The sequence below is a fragment of the Helianthus annuus genome, chromosome 9, assembly GCF_002127325.2.
Source record: "Helianthus annuus cultivar XRQ/B chromosome 9, HanXRQr2.0-SUNRISE, whole genome shotgun sequence".
Taxonomy (NCBI): Eukaryota; Viridiplantae; Streptophyta; class Magnoliopsida; order Asterales; family Asteraceae; genus Helianthus; species Helianthus annuus.
This window is the reverse complement of record NC_035441.2, coordinates 117769246-117784647: the sequence shown is the minus strand read 5'-3', so window position 1 is coordinate 117784647 and position 15402 is coordinate 117769246. Positions and strand designations below refer to the sequence as shown.

The following is a 15402-nucleotide window of genomic DNA, read 5'->3' as shown; positions in this document are numbered from 1 at the left end:
CCCAACGGCTAGTTTGAATTGGCCATTCACAACCCGCCATGTCAGCTAGCTTCCCCCGCCCCACGCCCCATACCCCAAGTCTTATTGGGCAATATGTTTTGTAGTAAAATAAAGAGTTAAATGCCATTTTAGTCCCTGTGGTTTAGGATATTTTGCCAGTTTAGTCCAAAGGTTTCATTTTTAACATGTGGGTCCAAAAAGGTTTCACCATTGCCATTTTAGTCCACTGGGTTAACTCCACCCATTTTTTTTGTTAACGAGAAGACCAATTCGGTCATTTTATATGGCTGAATTGCCCTTTTAGTTAACAGAATTACATACAAAATTACCGAATTGGCCTTCTCGTTAATAGAAAAAATGGATGAAGTTAACCCAGTGGACTAAAATGGCAACTGTGAAACCTTTTTGGACCCACAGGTTAAAAATGAAACCTTTGGACTAAACTGGCAAAATGGTCCAAACCACAGGGACTAAAATGGCATTTAACTCTAAAATAAAATAAGAAAAAATACCTAAAAATCTTATTGGCCAAGCAAATGGAATCTCTAATGTGATTGGCCAACCTTTTCCCTACTCGGCGTTTCTCAAACCACGCCAAGGAGCATTTTTTGCAAGATAACGCCCAATCACGCCCAGGGGGCGGTGAAGGGGCGTTATTGGGCGTGATTGGGCAATTAAAAAAAAAACGCCCCACTACGCATGGTCTAATAGACTAGCAGGAAACTAGTCAATACAAAACACAAAGTAAACCATTACAACTACAGCTCATAAAACAGAGCCTGCACCAAAATTACCATCCCACCTTATTCAAATTAAAACCTTTCCAAATCTCCCACTCCAGGCCTGCTTGTTTAGATCTATGCTTAACCCATAGATGACTAAAGGTCTTCACTTCCCCAATTACCGACTGAATCGAACACGGGGCTTGTTCGAAAACTCGAGCATTCCTATGTTTCCAAATGCACCAGAACGTCGTTAAAACTACCGCGTGAAGAGCTTTTTTGTATTTACTTGATCCGGTTATAAATGTATCTATATCCACCAGTACCCTTATTCCAAATGCATAAATCGGTTGGAGCTTGCACCATTGGGAGATTACTAACCAAATTGATTGAGCGAAACCACACGACACAAAAACATGTTCGACCGTTTCCTGGACTTCCCCACACGTGGGACATAAAACAGATGGCACGAATATATGTCTATTCATCAAGGCGCATCTCGTCGGTAGGCGGTCAAGTTCTGCTCGCCACACCACTATTCCCACCTTCTTCGGAATCCAACTGTTCAACCTGCTTATCCGTGCCGGAGTGTCATAACGCGCATCCATTAAAGCTCTTTTAACGCTGCTCACAGAGAAAGGACCCAGGCCGTCCAACGTCCAAACCCACCTGTCAGGCCCATGGGACATATTTGGATGTCCCAGAGTCGTCTCCAATTGGTCAGATGTTCTAAAATAATTTTTTTTTTAAATTAACGACAGGCAGATGCTCTAAGATAGATTAATCCATTTAATTAAAGGATAGTCGTTTACATTGTAAAGATTATTTGTAAACTTAAATTGAAGATTTAAGCTATGACATATAACATTTATATAATAAAGGTGCATAAAAAAAGGGTTACCCATATACCCGTTTAGTTAACCAAAACATAAATTGTGTTACCGAAACATGATCACAAGTTGGTAGGAATGACAATAAGACGACGGGTATGGTACATATATTGGTAATCCTAGCGTCAAGCCTTACCCAATACCTTTCGTGTATTGTGTATGTCCATTAGTTTGTTAAAAAATACTCAATGAGATTTTCATATAGAATTCTTTTTCTTGTACTTCTAATTTTATGTAACTTTACATTTAGCAACTAGAGTAAATTATAAAAATCGTCCTTTATGTATGTCACTTATTGCAAACTGTGTCCTTTATCTTTAATAATTACAGAAAACATACTCGATGTTTGCAAACCTTTCAAGTTATGTCCTTTAGCCCTAACTCAGTTAATTTTTTGTGGTTAAATTTGACCAAATGGACCCCACATGAGGGTATCTTGGTCATTTTACTTTCATATGGGGTCCATTTGGTCAGATTTAAACACAAAAATACCCTCATGTGGGGTCCATTTGGTCAGATTTAACCACAAAAATTAACCGAGTTAGGGCTAAAGGATATAACTTGCAAGAGTTTACAAACATCGAGTACGTTTTCTGTAATTATTGAAGATAAAGGACACAGTTTGCAATAAGTAACATACATAAAGGACGATTTTTGTAATATGGATAAACAACTACGATAAATTTAAACATGATAAGCTGCGTTACATGTAATATAAATCACAAAATATAAGTCTCGCATATAGTTATACTAGCAGGGTGCCCGCGCGATGCGTCGGGGCGACACATTGCATTGTGACACTCGTTTCTGGTAGTTTTCTTATTCGTATAATATTTATGATAACATTATTGTGGTGGATATATGTCATAAGTTTACACATATGTAAAAGTTTTGTTTTTTGTTTTAAATTAATAATCAAAAAACAAAAAATAGAAGATAAGTTGTTATAATTGTAAAGTTTGTTTATTTTTTTGGTTAAATTATAAAGTATAATTTTATTCTTTAAAGTTCATAACTTTTTCTAAATATCCAAATAGTACCCATCCAATAAACTTTAAGTTTAAAATTTTTGTTTTTATAAAAATAAAAAATAGTATTTGACTCCTAAGTACGTTTTAGAGCTTTAACTTAACTTGTTAAATTTCGGTTTTTTACAAATATAAAAAATTTTATATTTTTATAAAATTTCAATAACTGTTTTTATAAAAAAATAGAATGATAAGAGTTTATATCTTTATTAACCTTATATCATATTAAGTTCAAATTTAGTTCCTAACTAATCTTATCTATATGAGTCTACTTTTAACTAATAATCCCTAAAAATATGCAACACAATCTACTACTATGTATCTAGTCAAGTTGGTAAATAATTATTATAGAACTGACTAATATTATATATAACAATATAGTTGAACTTATAATTCCTAAAAATTTGCAACCCAGTTTAGAATTTATCTCGTAAAAATTGTAAATTTCTGGAGTATTTTATTTATATTACTTGTTATAAAAATGTTTATAAAATAATTAATTTTTTATTAACTTTATATCATAGTAAGTTCAGTTTTTCAGTTTAGCTTTAAAGTTTATTACTTTATTACTTGTTAATTTAGAAATGCAAATTATTAGATTAATATCCAAGAATAACTGTAATATTTATAATTTCAGCTTTACTATATCTAACTGCAATATCTATTTATTGCAACTTTAGGATATTAACTTATATAAGTTTAGTTGACTTGTAAATTTAGAATATTAACTTAATTTTGAACTTTATTAGTATGGTTAATAATTGCATTATATTAACACCAAAGATAAAGTTCAAATATAAAATAAACTTTATTCACACGTCTAGGTCAAACATAACAACTGAAAATGAAAAAAAATAATATAAAAACACTTGATAGATTTCATATTAGACTGCATGAAATCTGTTCCGCTTCTGAATTGACACTCGACGTATTTTTAATCGGGTTTTCTGGTTTGTGCTTGAATCGGCAGTATCTTCTAATTCCTCTTCTTTGTCATTGTCCTCAGAATCGTCTAAATTAATAATCTCACTCCATTTCCATTAAGAGAGTCTCTTGGATCTCTTCATTTGAGTCTCAAACTTCCGATCCCTATGAATGACAAAAATTAAATACAAAAGTTAAAAAATATTAAATAAACCTTAAAATTACATCTTCACTAAATTCACATTGAAGATTAAACTTGTATGGACTAAACATTGCACCATAAGAAATAATATCAATACTTTTATCACCATCATCCTGCAATAAAACACACATATAATAACATAACGAACATGTTAATATGAAAGATGTACGCAAAAATAATACTTAAAAACCAGCAAAATCAATACCTTAGAAGCTTGTTCGACAAATGTGTTGTTTAAATTGGCATGTTCATCATGCAACTGAATCTGAAAAATCAAATAAGTTAACATTCACATAATAGTAAATAAAAAAAATATTCACTGCTGCGATATAACAAAACTAACCTTTCGCAACAATTGAATTCAGACCTGGATCCATTTTTTTAACTTTGTTTAGCAATAGATATAGGAGTGTCCGGCTATATTTATGGTAGTAACTATAGAAGTGCATTAGGGTTTAATTTTAGATTTTCCACCCCTTTATTTAGGAAGTTTGTTGTGGTTAGTTTTAAGTTTTTTATGAGATATATCTAAGTATAGATATTAGGCAGTTTTAATAAAATAAAATGTGACAGGAAATATCTTTATTTTATGTTACGGTATTTTTAATTTCTTTTGTTTTTGTTTGCATAGATGGAGCCCTTTTTATAGATTAGGCACATTAGATCACAAGTTGTTGGGATTGAACCCTATCAGAGGAACAGATAATTAAAGCCAAAACTGGATCAGAGCAGTGGATCCTGAATAAGCAGATGTTGATATACAAATCTCTCCCCTTGAAAGTGATTACAACTACTGATGACCTCCTATCTGCTGATCTTGCTAAACTGCTGACCCATAACTGCTGCTCAACTAAAGATCTGATGGAAGACTAAAGTCCTGCTGATTCAATCTACTGCCTTGAGTCAAGCACTGCTGATCCGGACAAGTGCTGCTGGGTTCACAGCAGTAGAAGGTTGCAGCAGCTGTTCTAAAGTCTGTTTTGTAATAGAATGTATTAGCAGTAGTTAACACAAGCAGTGTCTGTATAGGTCAGAGGTTAGAGTTTGTTAGGAGGTTAGATGTCACTTTCTTGGTGACGTCAGCAAAGATGCTCAGTAGTTTGCAAGTGCCTATAAATAGTTCAGTACTTGGTACTGTTCTATTAGCTCTTTGCATCATTCGTCTTCTTTGCACGAACAAACTACTGAGCTCTGGCTGAGGGGGAGTTTGCAATCATTCATCAATCATTGTAATCGTGTTTGAAATAAATTCAATCTTTTGGTTCATTGTGTAAAGATGTTTGATAAAAGTATTACTCTCGTTTGATTGTATGCAAAGTTTGTTTTCATCTTAATTTCCGCTGCACACTCATCCATCTTCATCTTATTTACAAACATAAAATACAATCAAAAACAAACTCAGATCCAACAATTGGTATCAGAGCTTGGACAGTCAAATTTGATTTAACAATCATTTTGACGTAAATAGTTCAGCTCAAAACAGTTGATACTTATCGTTTGTTCGTCGTTGAAAAACAGAGTAAGGATTAATCACCATTAAAGTTGATTTCTCAGTACCTGTAAAACAACAAGAATGACGTCACAATCTCAGGACGATAAAAACAACATTGGTTCTCTTTTTAAACCACATATGCTAAAAAGAAATGAGTACAACATCTGGCAGAGGAGGATGGGTCACATCCTCGCTCAACAAAGCACAGGTTGTTGGAAGTCTGTTATCTTTGGTCCTCATGTTCCTACAGTGCCAAGCGCTGAAGATGCTAAAAAACAAGTTCCAAAACCTGTTGAAAATTATACTGAAACGGATTATCAAAAATTTGAACTAGATGCTAAAGCGTTTAGTATCATAGCATCAGCGCTGCCCAACAAAATATATGCTGGATTGTTACATTGTGACAATGCCAAAGAGTTGTGGGACGCGCTTAAGGAACAGTTTGGAGGTACCGAAGAAGTCATAGAAAACAATAGGGAAATCCTGAACCAACAGTATGAAACATTTTGTCATGTTAAAGGTGAATCACTGACGCAACAATTTGAGTGTTTCAGTTGTCTCATCAGTGAACTGAGGCTTGTTAAAACCACTTTTACAAACTCAACTCAAAACAGCAGGTTCCTTAGGTCACTACCAGAAAAATGGGACACAATAGCTTTTGTCACCCGAAATTCACCTGAGTTCAAGGATCTGACCTTGACCCAACTCCATGGTCGACTCCTGACCTACGAAAGGGAGTTGAACCAGAAAAGGAAGTTACAAGAGTCAGGGAAAACCGTTGATGATTATTCATTCGGTAACACTGCTCTTCTGGGTCAAGAAGAATCTGGTGGTAGTGGTAAGGATCAGGGTTATGATCACTTCTTGACATAACTGCTGGTGCAAATTTTAACAACCCTGATCCTCACTCTACAGGTTATGCATTCACTGCAAATGAAAACCAGATGTCAGACAATTTAAGCTTTGAACTCAATGATCTACAGCATTTCGACCCCACTGATCTAGAGGAAATGGACATCCTGCACCAACTGGCCTTGCTAAGTGTTAGAACTAGCAAGTTTTATAAAAGAACAGGGCGAAAATTCCCAGGGTTGCATGGGAATCTAAGGGTTGGGTTGGATAAATCGAAAATCAAGTGTTATAAGTGTAACAGGTTAGGACATTTTGCTAGAGAGTGTAGGAGTCAAACAAATGGTCCCATAATCACTCACCCTAGTTCATCCTAGACCTCAAAATCAAAACACTGTGCACTATGCCCAACATGCCCCAGGAGCACATGTGAACACTGCTCACTATGCTGTTGCTCCTGTGCCAGTGCATTATGTCCAAACAGCTGCTCCACAGATCCAATATGTTCAAATCCCTGCTCCCCAGGCACAAGTGCAACCTGCACCACAAACCACTGCTCCAGTAGCAACACAACCAGATCAACAAAGTTTCTTTACTCAAGAATTTGTTGACTGGAGCAGCATGCCTGAAGACCTCAGTGATGAAAATTTTGCACTCTATGCTTCTAATGTTTCTTCTCATGATGAATTCTGTTTGATGGCATTAGAGTCAATACAGGAGGGTGTTGAATCTGAAGAGGAACAGCTGGTCTCTGAAACAGTGGATGAGGTGATTGAAGAAGTGGTTACTGCTGTGGCTAATGAAGTACTGTTGGAAGAAAGTTCAGGCACCCTGATTGAACCACTGACAGATCCATGGTCCGAAGAAGAAAAGACAGGTGAGATAGAAAAGAGAGCTGAAGATGAGGAAAATCCTAAATGTGGTTGTGCAATGATGGCTGCTGCAAAGGTATCACCTCAAGTTCTTGAAAAACTGTGTTCTGACAATTGCATTATTGCTTTTGCTAACATCAAAGAGGTGAATGAAAACCTTCGTGATAAAATCTTATCTGATGAAGTCATATTTGAAAGGTCTCTAAAAGAACTTAAAAACAAATTGGCTGAAAAAGAGAAAGAGATTTGCAGCATGAAAGAAGAGCAAAGCATAACCAAAACCCAACTTCAAACCTTGGTAGAAAAATACCAAGGTTGCAAAAAGGAGTTAGAATCCACCCAGATCAAATGTGAGAGATGGGTGGAATCATGCAAAGGGTATGAGGTTATGCTTGAGAAACAGATAAAAAGCAATGTGAAATTTGGGGTTGGTTATAGAAAACATGATGATGAAAACACTGCTTTTGAAAAATCTGTTTCAACCACTGATGTAACTGCTGAGTTCATCCCCACAAACAAGAATGACCAAGAAGTGAAAATCACTGACAAACTTGGTAACAAAATCACACTTGACAGACCAATGGGCCCCTCTGTTTTTGAGGAGATTGAAAATCATCAATTTAAACCAAAGTGGTCTGATGAGTGTGATATTCTTGAAAATTTCAAGCCAATGGACTTTACATCAACTGATGGTGTTAAAGCTCCAAAAGCTAAAGACCAAACTACCCTCATTTTAGGGGTCTTTCTATAAATAAAGAGGGGGAAAAGTTCTTATTTTTTGGGTATCTTAAAATGCCCCTCCCTCATGCATTATAATATAGTATAGATAAAATAGGAATAATATCTTAAAATACATAGAAAAAAGAAAAAATATGCTTTCCACATGATGAAATAACTTGAATGTAGCATTAGAAGACTGGGCTCAAAAGATAATAAAAACAAAAATTGAAAATTTGAAGGAACTATTATTCGGTTATATAGTTAGGGTAAATAAGTATATTGTTTCAGAAGTAGGTATTGACTAATAGGGGTGTTCAAGATCGGATTATCTGGTTTTTAGATATCCGAAAATTTCAGATAGTGAATATTAATATCTGAATCCGTATCCGAATTTCGGATAATGATATCCGAAATTTCGGATTCGGATTCGGATTCAGATTCAGATATCCAAACGTATATCCGAATTTATAAAAAAAATAAAAAGATCGTTTCGTGTATAGAACAAAACTAAACCTATATTTGATTGTCCAAATTTCCAACATTACAACAACAACAACAACAACCATGCCCAGTAAATCCCACAAATAGCAAAGCTACTTATAGGGTCTGGGGAGGGTGAGATGTAGACAGACCTTTCCTCTATCCCTAGGGATAGAGAGGCTGCTTCCAGAAGAGACCCTCGGCTCCAAGACGAACAACATACCAACATATCAAGTCAAAGAATATAGACAAATAGAATATAGAAAAAAGAAGTCACCTATACCAAGAAAGTGATCAGAGTGACACAGTATAATGTAAATCATGTATAATAGCATAAAACCTCATCATAAACACAAGAAGTCAATCGCTGGTAAAGTCACTTAAAGAATAAGAAAAACCTACGATTATTTACTATTGAAAACTAAAAATATTCATAAATCCACACCCGAATCCGATTATTTACTATTTTTTTTTACTAATTTTACTATATTTTAAACTAAATATAATGCTCATATTCTATATATATTTATAAAAACAAATTAATTTTCGGATATCGGATAGTCGGATTATCCAAAATTTTTGAAATTCATATCCGAACCTGAATCCGAAAATTCGGATTATCATGTTTTCGGATATCCGAATTTTCGGCTATCTTGGATACGGATTTTCGGATATTTCGGATTTTATTGAACACCCCTGTCACCTAATGCAATACCTATATCTAAACACAAATCTTGTTTTATTGATACTATGGCTGATCACATACTCAAATATATATCCGCTTTTGGTTGGATTCTTTTTAGCTTATTCTATTCTCACATCCCTAAATTCTTAATTCCACACCCTTTTCACTATATATATATATATATATATATATATATATATAGAGAGAGAGAGAGAGAGAGAGAGAGAGAGAGAGAGAGGAAGGTTAACGTACATTACGGGTTAACGTACATCACGTACGACAGGTAATTACGCACGTTCATTTTAAAATCACGCACGTTATAACTCAACAATCCAAAATCACGCATGTTGAAACACAATAATCACGCATATTGAAAACATTAATCACGCATGTTATAGAACAAATCACGCATGTTGTCGTACATGAAGTGCGTTAAGGCGTAATGTACAATATACTTTCTCTCTCTCTATATATATACATATATATATATATATATATATATATATAAAGAAAGAGAGGGAGAATTGTGTGAATAGGGGGTGCAAACGAGCCAAGCCGAGCCTTACCATAATCGAGCTAGGCTCGTTACAACTTTCTGAAGCTCGAACTCGAGCTCGGCTTGTTAGTAAAACTTAAAACTCGAGCTCGGCTCGAAGCTCTATCTAAGCATCTATGGCGCAAGTTAAAACAAGCTAAAGCTTGACTCGAGCTCTTTTTTGGCTGTTAATGAGCCAAGGCTTGGCTCAAGCTAGACTCGATAGTTTGAGAACTCAATTAGAAAAGAACATCTAGATCATTCAGAAAGTAATACATAGTTTAAACTAGGGGTGGCAAAATGGGTGGGTTAGGTAGGTTTGGGTAATGGGTTAGGATGGGTATGGGTTAGAATGGGTTTATTAAGAAATGTGTTAGAATGGGTTTAGGTCAAGATGGGTTTTTGTCAAAATGGATTTAGGCGTGATAAAAAATCAAAAAAATTCAAAAAAATCAAAACAATTATAAAAAATCCAAAAAATTCAAAAAATCAAAAAAATCGAAAAATTCTAAAAAATAAAAAAAATTAAAAAATCAAAAAAATAATTAAAAAATCCAAAAAAATTAAAGAATATCCTAAAAATCATAAAAAATAATAAAAAATCCAAAAAATTCTAAAAAATCAAAAAATAATAAAAATCAAAAAATTCTAAAAAATAAAAAAAACTCTAAAAAATAAAAAAAATTATAAAAAATTAAAAAAACTCTAAAAAATAAAAAAAATTATAAAAAATTAAAAAAACCAAAAAAATTCTAAAAAATAAAAAAAATGCTAAAAAAACAATAAAAATAATAAAAAATAAAAAAAATAATAAAAACCCGAAATATTCTAAAAAATAAAAAAATTATAAAAAATCCAAAAAATTATAAAAAATAAAAAAATAAAAAAATCCAAAAAATTCTAAAAAATAATAAAAAATATCCAAAAATTCTAAAAAATCTATTTTTTTAGAATATTTTGGAATTTTTAGATTTTTTTATTTTTTTTTATTTTTTAGATTTTTGGGTTTTTATTATTTTTTTGATTTTTTGAATTTTTTAGATTTTTTTATTATTTTTTTGATTTTTTAGAATTTTATGGATTTTTTATTGTTTTTTTGATTTTTTAGAATTTTATTATTATTATTTTTTATTTTTTAGTTTTTTTTTTTTTGAATTTTTAGATTTTTCTGATTTTTTTAGAAAATTTTTATTATTTTTAATTTTTAATTATTTTTAAAATTTTTATTATTTGTGAAGCCAACATTTACGAAAACTCGAATAAGATGAAAAATATGCATATAGTGCTCTTTTTTGAGTTATCCATTTTTACCTAGCGTAGTACCCATCCTTAGTCACGAATTATTTTAAATAGATATTATATAACCCATCTTGACCCATCCTTAGTTATTTCTTAACCCATTCTCATTTTTAAAATGACCCAAAAAACCCAAATGGGTTTTATTTGCCAGGCGTAGTTTAAACCCTAAAGTATACTAAGCTCGATAAGGCTCGTCAAACCCAAACGAGCTACACATACAAGGCTCGAACTCGGGCTCGCTATCTAGTCGATCCTAATTTCAAGCTCGGGCTCGGGGCTCGGGCTTGAGCTCGATAAGGCTCGGCTGATTGAGCTTATTATCAAGCCGATCTCGAGTAGCTCGTGAGCCCGCTCGACTCGTTTTCATATTAACAAACCTCGATTTCGTGTGTCGACTGTCGAGGACCCTATCACCTACACAAAAACTTCAGGGTTTTAGCTGCCCCCTAAACCAAACACCGGCCGTTGAATTCTCCGACATGGCTTCCTCCATCAACACCTTCTCACTCCATTCACCTACACGCTTTCACACACACCCCCAATCTCGCACACCCCTACAAAATCAAAACCCCCTTCATTTGAACCCCATTTCCAAACCCACTTCAATAATCACTCATCTCAACAAACCCACTTCACACCACCCCTTAATCACCTCCTCCACTTCACCATCACCCCATAAATCCATCACCAAATTCCTATCCGAAAAGGTTGCAGTTTTGCTCATTGGGTCATTCATTTTCATGGGGTTTTGCAACAACAATGTTGCATTAGCAAAACCTAGTCAAAGTCAAACATCAAGTGTGGAAGTTGATCAGGAGGATGAGGAGGAGATGATGTGTATGAAGTTATTGGAGGGTAATCCGAAAGATGTGGTGGCTTTGAAGTCGGTGTTTCATGTGAAGATGAAAAGGGGGAAAACCAAAGAGGCTATCGAGTATGTGGAGAGGTTGATTGCTGTTGAGCCTAAGGAAGTTGAGTGGAGGCTGTTGCAGGCTTTGTGTTATGAGATGATTGGTGATTATAGCAAGGCTAAAACTTTGTTTAAGAATGTTTTGATACAGAGGCCTCTTTTGCTTAGAGCTTTGCATGTATGTTTCCTTTCGACCGACTCAGGACGCGATGTCGCCTCTCGCCTTTTTAAAACCAAGAATTTGAATGACTTTGATAAATGATTAAGGTTTAAATGATTATATGAATCTATCTTCTAGGGGGGTATGTGGTTTGGTGCTAGGTAGTCAATGCATTGGGCGCACTCAAGGGTGAGCCTCGGGCCTAGGCGTAAATCGCTCAAAAAGCGAGGGCTTTTATACGCAAGGCTTGTAATTAATATAAACATACATTTTTAGGGGTTATAGGCATGTTTTAGGCTGGTTTCATGCCATTTTTGAATGTTTCAGACCAGAACTTTTCATGGCCGCAATATGTTTTGGTTGTTGTGCTGGGCGCCTAGGCGAGCGCCTTGTGTGCCTTTACTACTTTGGTTTGGTATATGCATTAATGTAGAGGTGTAAATCAAGATTTCATCCGTTAGGATCTTTCGTTTCTAGATTGTGATTGTTTCAAGTAGATAGGGTGAATTGAAGTTTATGTGTGTGCAGGGGCTTGCTATGGTAATGCACAAGAATCATGAAGGACCAGCAGTGTTTGAGATGCTGAATAACGCACTGGAAATTGCCCGTCAAAGGAAGAAAGTTGCAGATGAAAGGAATATAAGAATATTAATCGCACAAATGCATGTCGTGAAGGTGGTACATCAAACTTTTAATAAAATCCGTAGTTATTTATACTATGGTTGTTTATTGGATGGCGCAGTTATTGAATTGTTAGATATATTATACGTATATTGACATTATGATTATACACTCTATCCAGGGGGAGTTGGATGAGGCTTTGAAACTATTTAAAGATCTTATAGATGAGAATCCTAGGGACTTTCGGCCTTATCTTTGCCAGGTACTATAATCTCGTTATCATTTATGTTATGCTTCTTTAGTATTATAGTACTCTTTAAATTATTAAAGTTGTGTTTAAGACTAGGTCCGTTCTTGGTTTAAAAAAGCGGGAAGCGCACAAAAGCGATGAGATCTAAAACCGAAGCGTAAAGCGCAAAAGCAGTGAACTTTTCGTACGCAAGGTGCAAAGTGATTATAAAATTTATTTTATATATTCCATAAGTGTTTAGCACAATACCTATGATTTAGATATAATGAAGCTTTATATATGTTTTAGAATGAAAAAAAACATAAATGTACTACATAAAAAGCCTGTTGTACAACACTCAACTGCACAAAAACAAGCCATGTACAAAAAGCATGCGCCTCATGTCGATTTTTACCCTAAAAAGCGCGCCTCAGTTGCGCTTCTTGTACAGACGTCGCCTTGTGTTACATAAGGCGAAAGGACCTGCGCCTAGATGCGCTTTGCACTTAAGGCACGCTTTTTTAAACCAAGGGTCCGTTAGTGGGTTGGTTCTTGAGTTAGAAGGTTTAAGGTTCCTTGTTGTTCAAAGACTAAATACAGTCGGGGTCTATTATTATACTTAGAGAAAAATGTGAATAAATATTGTGCCTGTGTTTTGAATTTGATTCAGGGAATCATCTATAGCCTTCTTGATAAAAAGGAAGAAGCTGAAGAACAGTTTTTGACGTATCAAAGCCTCGTACCGGATGAGTTTCCTCAAAGAGGATTCTTGGAAGATGTCGTTTTGGCTGCAAAAACCGAAATCAGACAAAAGCACAAGAGCAAAGAGTTGAAACCTGATTTCTTATACAGGAAATAAGCATCATGTCATCAAACAGATCATCCTTCAGTATTTTTTGGCATTGGTTAGGCCTCATGTACCCGTCTTACTTTATTGTAGAAAAGGGAAATAGTAGGACTAGTTTACCATTGTTATTAAGATTAATCTTGGGCTAATGTTAGTTTTTGGTAGGCCAAAACACCCGAAGAAAATGGAAAACAGATGGTTAGGCTTTTTTTTACTATAAATATTTTTCGGTTCTGGTTACATACGTTTACAAAGTCGCAGCAACTGATTCAATAGATGACCGAACCACTAGAAGCCAAACACAACCATTAGATCACTGAACCTAGCTGCTTATTGTGTCTTTTTAAAAGATAAGTATTGAGGGAGTGAATCTGGAATTTCAGCATGTAACAAATTTGTAGAAATCTTCTTTTACTTTTGTCAAAACTTGAATTTGGCCGAATGAAGCCAAGTGCACCTAGTAGTCGGTTAACCAAGCTGTTTTACACAGTTAACCGAAATTGATTGGTTTTGCATTTTCTACAGCTGAAACTTCAGGTTGTGACCGGTATGAATCCAATTAACCAACTCGGGTAGCCCAGTTGGCCAGTCCCACCCTTTCTCTCCCCAGAGACCCGGGTTCGACTCCAGGGATGGTCACCAGCCACCCACCTCTTCCACGGGGAAACGGATCGACTCGGTATAGGGTATTAACCCCCAGGTGGCTATGGGACTAAGCTAACATGCGGAGTGTCACACTCCGGCGGTTGGGAGGACCGTGGAATATCCCCCCTCCCCCCCCCCCCCCAAGTTAATTGGAACAGCGTATGCTACCATATTAGCATTTGGATTTTAGGAAATAAGTTAATTGTCAGATTACACTTACAGTACTTCTAAATTTATAATAGTTACAAAAGGCTTGCCGGCATATAAAGAGTCGTCATCGTCATCATACTTCGTAAATCGCACTAATAGTAAAGCTAAGGTAGAGAGACTGCTTCCAGTAAGACCCCCGGCTTGATAGCAGTTTTGCATCAAGCTTTGGACATAAGGCACATAACACTCAACAACCGGGACAAAAGCCAATTAGTGCGTGTACCCTTTTATCTTTCGGCTATCAATGCCACCACATGATGCATGATTAACCATCCACCGATTTTTAACGTTATTTTCACGAAGTTAGTAAAATAAGATTAAAATTAGTGCAATTTCACTTTTGCTTGCCTCCGGAGGGCCCACACATATATACTTTATATTTGCACACCGCAAGCGGGACGTTCGACATTTAAAGAGTACGAGTAAAATTGTTACGAGTACCAATAGGATACGGGTACCAAATAGGTAAAATCAATACGAGTACGATATAAAATATGATATAAAAAAACTTTTAAAGGTCTATATAATTTGGTACAAGTACCCGTTTTTACCCGTACCCATATCAATACTGAAAGTAACGAATACCAAAATCAATAAAACTGGTACTGATACATGTACCGAATACCTAAAAATTGGTACGAGTAAAGGTACGGGTACGAGTACGGACATTTGAGAAAAAAAGCTTATCCCTAGTTCAAAGCTCCTGTCATTGACTTTGAATTTCATAATCAACTCTTTAAAGTTCCATATGATATCTGCCAAACTTTGTAACCATTGTATGCCTAATACCATATCATAGTTGGATAAGGGAATGAGTAAAACATAGGTGGTGTTTGTTTTTTGGCCTGAAGCACTTCTGGCCACTTATGTCTGCGCCGCGCAGACTTGTGCAGAGGTTTAGAGTCCGCAGCATGTTTGTTTTCTCGCAGACCTTTCATTAAAAAAGGTCTGCGAGACCTCTTCACCACACAGACATGATTCCATGTCTTCTTGGAACCTCATCTTGGCAGACCTCTTCTTCCACCACCTCCACCACCACATCCCTGCCACCACCTCCACCACCACATCCTTGCCCAAACCTC

General features: G+C 35.3%; 1 protein-coding gene across 1 annotated transcript; it reads left to right on the top strand.

Moving 5' to 3' along the window:
* The first annotated feature begins 11073 nt into the window (after window positions 1–11073).
* Window positions 11074–13705, top strand: LOC110878304 (protein SLOW GREEN 1, chloroplastic). Its single transcript, XM_022126582.2, has 4 exons — window positions 11074–11786; window positions 12297–12443; window positions 12571–12651; window positions 13289–13705. Exons 1-4 carry the CDS (start codon window positions 11178–11180, stop codon window positions 13475–13477), a joined length of 1026 nt encoding a protein of 341 aa, XP_021982274.1. The 5' UTR covers window positions 11074–11177; the 3' UTR covers window positions 13478–13705.
* The last annotated feature ends 1697 nt before the right edge of the window (window positions 13706–15402 follow it).

What these genes read in the sequence shown, in the direction of transcription:
- LOC110878304 (XM_022126582.2), top strand. Translation starts at nt 11,178, where the DNA reads ATGGCTTCCTCCATCAACACCTTCTCACTCCATTCACCTACACGCTTT. An exon ending in CACAAATGCATGTCGTGAAG is followed by an intron (nt 12,444 to 12,570) that starts GTGGTACATCAA and finishes CACTCTATCCAG; the next exon opens with GGGGAGTTGGATGAGGCTTT. An exon ending in TTCGGCCTTATCTTTGCCAG is followed by an intron (nt 12,652 to 13,288) that starts GTACTATAATCT and finishes AATTTGATTCAG; the next exon opens with GGAATCATCTATAGCCTTCT.